General features: G+C 43.4%; 1 protein-coding gene across 4 annotated transcripts in view; it reads left to right on the top strand.

Annotated features, from left to right (window-relative positions):
* Window positions 1-1,738: 1,738 nt before the first annotated feature.
* Window positions 1,739-5,961, top strand: part of LOC119296148 (polypyrimidine tract-binding protein homolog 1-like) — an 11,314-nt gene continuing 7,091 nt past the window's right edge. For 2 of the 4 annotated variants that reach the window (XM_037574538.1, XM_037574539.1), the window contains exons 1-5: window positions 1,741-2,002; window positions 3,077-3,286; window positions 4,003-4,065; window positions 4,144-4,217; window positions 4,321-4,416. In XM_037574538.1, the coding sequence (XP_037430435.1) occupies window positions 1,808-2,002; window positions 3,077-3,286; window positions 4,003-4,065; window positions 4,144-4,217; window positions 4,321-4,416 (638 nt within the window). In that variant the 5' untranslated portion in view covers window positions 1,741-1,807. Of the gene's footprint in view, window positions 2,003-3,076; window positions 3,287-4,002; window positions 4,066-4,143; window positions 4,218-4,320; window positions 4,417-5,961 lie in introns of all 4 variants that reach the window. The other 2 variants (XM_037574537.1, XM_037574536.1) reach the window with 2 other exon arrangements.

Here is a 5,961-nt window from a genome sequence, read left to right as displayed (position 1 = left end):
AACCTTACCTTTGTGCTTGTTTCCTTGGATTGTTCTTGTATTCTTGTGGATCTCAACCATGCTTCTAATGGATGTGTGATTAGGTTTTGTTTTGAGTGAATTCATCTCTTGTGTTCTTGTTCTTCATCCTTTCCCCCCTCCAAGTGTGAAAAGATCTCCACTTAGGGTTCCACCCTGCAATAGTGTGCCCAATCAATGCTTTCCTCTCCCCCTCCCCACTTTCCTGATGGGCTTCTATCGCTTGCCTGAGAGCAGCCATGCGGATTTTGACAAACATATGAGTGGTTTTTGTTGGAACACCGCAAATAACAAAAAGAAATATAGGTTGGTCAAGTGGAAGATCATGCGCCGGCCAAAAAAACTTGGGAACTTAGGCATTATCAACACCTCTCTCATGAACAAATGACTTACTATTAAGTGGTGGTGGCGCATTCTTATTATCGATCCTGGGGCATTGTGGCTTCAAATCCTCAAGGCTAGATATTTCCTTGACTGCAGCCCCCTGTGCACCCCTAGGAATGGTTGGTCTAGTTTTGGCGTCAACTCCTTGATGTTAAAGGCGAGTTCAGGTCCCTGGTTAAGTTTTTGGTTGGAGATGGCCGCTCTGTTCGTTTTTGGTTGGATTGCTGGACGGGAGATGGCCTTCTCTCTTATTCCCTTCCTACCCTGTTTTCTTACCGTTCATTTCCTTCGATCTCCATCACGGAGCTTCCGGTCAGGAATTGAGACTTAGGTTTTAGGAGGATGTTGTCTCCCGAAGAGTTGGAAGAGTGGCACCGCCTCGGCGTTGTCTTCTCGGTGCTCTCGGAGTCGGCTGACTCAGTTTCGTGGCCCCCGTCAACATCCAATAGGTTTACTGTCAAATCCCTTTACGTTAAACTCTCATCTGGGTTGGCTTCTTCGCGTTTCTCGGGTATTTGGCGTGCCAGAGTGCCCCTTAAGGTTAAGATCTTCATGTAGCAAGCCATGCGTGGTTGGCTGCCAGCCACAGACCAAATCAAGAAAAGAAACGTCCGAGGGTCAGACTGTTGTGCACTTTGTGGGCTCGCTGAAAATATGGATCATATTCTTTTTTCTTGCCCCTTGGCTCGGTTCTTCTGGAGCCGCCTGAGGGATTGTCTTGAGGTTACTTGGGCACCAAACTCCTTTGGTGACCTCTTGCCTCTTGCCCGCGCCTTGGGTGGCCAGACCAAGAGGTTGTTTTGGTTTGGGTTCTCCGCCTTCTGCTGGGTCTTATGGACAACATGGAACAAATTTAATATCGAGCCACAAGGATGTGGTGGAGCTTTTGATTTTGCGGGTTCTGGCTACGACAAATTCCATCTTGAACATGGATCAAGCTCACCATCCTAGAAGGGCTCTAGTGTCGTCCATGTTTTATCCTTTGCTAGTATTCTGACGGCTCGAGTGTCGTACTTCTTTTTGCCGGTTTGACCGTCTAAACTACTTGGTTCTTTTACCTTACATTGTGTGACTTGTTCTGGATGCTTAGTGGCTTTATTAATTTAAAGTCAGGCGGCACGCTTTTTTATCTTCAAAAGGTATAGTTTTGGGGGGGAGGGATTTGATGATTTACCCCATTTTATATGGGGTTTGATGATTTGCCTTTTGATTGTCTCAATGACAGTGGCCCCGGGTCCCATCTGGTAGCCTCTCGGGGTAAATTATTAAATGGAGAGTAAACTGGAGCAAAAGATCTAATTTTCCAGTTTTCGGGCTGGGTTTGGGAAACAAAAAGGCAAGTCCCCACGGGCAGACCGAACTCTTGGACCCTCAACCTTGCCATTCACGCGTAAGACCTATTGTGATGTCGTCGTCCGGCGGGGGTGGGGCTGGGCAGCAGTTCCGGTACACGCAGACGCCGTCGAAGGTGCTGCACCTGCGGAACCTGCCCTGGGAGTGCACGGAGGAGGAGCTCGTTGAGCTCTGCAAGCCCTTCGGCCGCATCGTCAACACCAAATCCGGCGTCGGCGCCAACCGCAACCAGGCCTTCGTCGAGTTTGTAAGACATCCTACTACCCCCTCACCCCGGTCCCCCTTGCCCCCGTCGATACGCGCGATCCGGTGGGAAATTCCGGATCGCTGTTGGTTTCCGTATACTCCTTCGAGTTTATTTTGCACGATCATCCATGTAGTTGCAGGTCAATTTTGGATCTAGTCGCGCAATAGTGGAATTTGTTAGCGATCTTGTACGGGTAGCAAGGCCTCATGCCTAATATTCACGCACTGTGGGTAGGTTGGCCATGGTTGGTTTATTTGGCCTGCACATCAATTGTCAACACGTGGGGTAATGGTTTCTTCAGTTTTATGGATCAGTCATAACGAGAGCTTTAGTGGCTTGTACACTATTCCCGTATCTACTTATTTTAGTCTGGTTCGCTGTGGGATTTGTGAAGAGCAGTTAGGATTTATCCTCTACGAACTTTATGCGGGGCCTTCTGAGGCCATCTGCCGCTCCTGCATCTCTGCCTTGTATGGATTGATAAGGCTGGGGGCTGTGGAATATGTGCAAACGCTGGATTTTGTTTTTTTTATGACAGTGTAGGATGGTTCGGAGCTGAATGATTGGATTTTCTGAGCTAATGGACTTCAGTTCTGTAATAATGGAAAGCTTATTGCATCAATATGTTGAATTGATCTGTAGCTAACTTGTATCCAAGCATGTGCAGCTAAGATCTTTTGTGGTTGTAAGATTCCATATGACACTATTCATTTGGTTTTATGCTAGGGATATAGGATGCTCTGCATGTGTTCAATTTGGTTGTGTTAGTAAGTGGGGATTGCAGAATTACTGGAGTAGATTGCAGTTTTGTGGGCATTAATGTACCTTTGTCCTGAATTATTTGTCTTAGATTTGTCTAGATACGGATGTACGGATGTATCGGGACGGAGGGAGCATAATAATTTATATCATTGGTTAGCTTGTAACCGCATACATAATTTGAAAACTTTCTATAGTTAGAAATAAAAGGTTTGTACATTTGCTTTTGTCTGGTTAATTCTGTACAACTAACTGATTTATATGTTAAAATTGATAATGCCAGGATCACTTATGCGAAGATTTATTTGTTTGCAGACCGATGTTAATCAAGCCATTTCAATGGTTTCTTATTTTGCATCATCTTCAGAACCAGCACAAATTCGAGGCAAAACTGTTTACATCCAGTATTCAAATAGACAAGAAATAATTAACAATAAGAGCCCTGGTGAGACTGCTGGAAATGTGTTGCTTGTTACCATAGAGGGTGTTCAAGCTAGTGACGTCACCATCGATGTAATCCATTTGGTGAGTTCTAAATTTATTTATTTACCCTGTCTTAATAAAAACTTTGACGCCTGGGTTTATTAGGCAACAATAAATTTGAGTTTTCTTGATGCCTGTCATTGGCTGAAGATATCCAAGGGAGTCTACCTGACCTGATCCTTGTAAATCCAAGATTTTACATAGCTGTTCATCTCGTAGTAACGTATTCTGCATGAATCAGCAGGCCCATGTTAACTTGGAGAAAATGTCGTTATCACCACCTGCAATTGGAGAGATACCATGTTTGTTTGCTTCCTCTGTCTTCTAACTGTTGCATTTGAAGTTTTTATGAACTCTCATCTTGAGGATGCCATTTTCTAATCATCCTTCATCATCACGCTTATCTCCAGTGTAGGTCACTTCATTGTTTATCCAAGTTATTGACGAAAGGTTAAATTCCCAAACCTTTAGAAGATTAGTATATTATTCGATGCTTCTTTTGAGATTATTTTGTTAGGGATCATTTCCAGCTGGTTGTTTGACAGTTCAGTCTCACTCTTTGGCTGTAGAGTGTGTTTCTTTAAGACCTTTCCCCCTTGATTTTTTTGGTGGAACACAAGAGTTAATTTGTTTCGGAAAAATGGTTTATGCATCATTTAATTATCGATTGTTTATATGTACCATTGTTTACGGTAGATTGGTCTCCTAGACTTATTTTTTACTCCTATACATGACCCTCATCTCCTATTGCATTTCAGGTTTTCTCTGCTTTTGGATTTGTTCACAAAATAGCCACTTTTGAGAAGGCTGCAGGTTTTCAGGTAATTCCATATTTCATTTTGTTTCAAGTACTTGATCATTGCAAAAAGGCAAAACCCCCATCTTAAATTTCCCAACAGGCACTGATCCAGTATACTGATGCACCCACTGCATCAGCAGCAAGAGAAGCCTTAGATGGAAGAAGCATCCCAAGGTGATATCTCTTAATCTTAGCTTGTATAACTCATTGTGGGTAATGCTTATACTGTCTTGTGCCCATTATAAACTGAATTGTATGAGACTTGAATACAATGTAGATACTTGCTTCCGGATCATGTAGTATCCTGCCACTTGCGGATTTCTTTCTCTGCGCATAAGGATTTGAACATCAAGTTCCAATCACACCGCAGCAGGTATAGTTTATTTTTTGGTTTCCTTTGGTTATTGCTATTCCTGATAAGATAAAGTATCCCATGAAAACCAGAACATGAGCTATTTGATCTGAAATACGCGAGCTGGATCATCCGTCTGTTTATTCCACACATTTTTGTAAAGCGCACTTGCCTTCACGGTTGTTTTTTCGCACAAATCCCATCGTGCTTCTCCCCTCTACTAACCGAGCCCCTGAAATGTGCCACCGCACATTTTGTATTACGGGCTAGGCTTTCAATGTTATTGCGCAATTTTGGGAGCTGTGGAGCACCCACATGAAACGGCGCACTCTTCATGAGGATGTTGCAGGGCCATGCAAGAATTGAATCCGAGGTCTGAGCTAGCTTGTGCATGTTTTAGTGGCACTATGTTGGGGTTGGTTGGAAGAGATCTGGGGACTGGTGAGTGTTAGGAGAGAGAAAGAACGGAAGATCAAGGTGGCTTTTGCAAACATAATGAAATGATGCTGGGGCGAAAGATATTCATCAGGACCACACATCTCTGGTCGGAATCTGACGTTGATTGCCATGTTTCCACTTAGTACGGATTTCCATGGGATACTTTATCTTCCGATAAAGGATCTATCTATATATGTCATTTCCTCTAAGTCGTGATCATTCACTGGTTTGTGGTGTTGCTAAATGAGTAGATTCGTAGTGTTAATGACTAAGCATTACTTGTGGGAACATACTAATTGGGAAAATCAGAGGGGTATCAAATTGCGTGGGTGGATAGGGTGTGCTCAATGCTGTAAACAATTACTTCTAAGCATTTTAGGCCAATGGCATCAAGTTGCTTTTTTTTAAGGAGATCATATTAGTCATGTACCCTTACATAGAAATAATAAGACCTCGGCTTTATTTGCTTGTGGGAAAATAGTCTTATAACGATGGGTGAGACGAGACGGGTGTTCTATAGTACGGGCTCTAGGGAGCCTGTTTTTTTTTTTTTGAAATCAAAATATATTTAGAAGTTTCATAAAATATCAATATTTTCTCCACAAATAGATATACATGTTCTCTATGTATGTGTAAAGTTTCGTTAAACATTACGTTTGTTTGCAGGCTACACAAAAAAGACAAAAATCTGGCCCAAATATAACAAAAGGAAAAGCCCATTTTAATCTATGTATTTGTCTTGTTTGTGTACATCACATATGAACATATATGTTTACTAGATGCGTTGCTATGGGCTATCCGCCCCATGATACACCTTTCCATTTTACTGCCGGATCCTCCCCTTCCCGCTCGGTTTTTCGCCGTAGCGGGACATTTCTCGCTGGATAATTCTCCTTTAAAACCGGATGACGCCCACCAGTGTCATAGCCAGGCTGAAGCCACGCCCCAGGCCAATAGCGTTGCTACAGTCGAAACAGTGCCAAATAGTTGTATTGTGGCTACAGAGAATGAAGGATCAGCCTGTCACGGCCCCTGTTGCATGGGGCATGGCTATGCCCTTGACGGCCACCTCACCTTCGCCATGACACCTTTTCTTCTTCACACCGTTCTTGCTCACGGACCGTCAAG

The sequence above is a fragment of the Triticum dicoccoides genome, chromosome 4B (genome assembly GCF_002162155.2).
Source record: "Triticum dicoccoides isolate Atlit2015 ecotype Zavitan chromosome 4B, WEW_v2.0, whole genome shotgun sequence".
Lineage (NCBI taxonomy): Eukaryota > Viridiplantae > Streptophyta > Magnoliopsida > Poales > Poaceae > Triticum > Triticum dicoccoides.
Note: the sequence above shows the minus strand (reverse complement) of the source record. Positions and strands in the feature narration are given on the sequence as shown.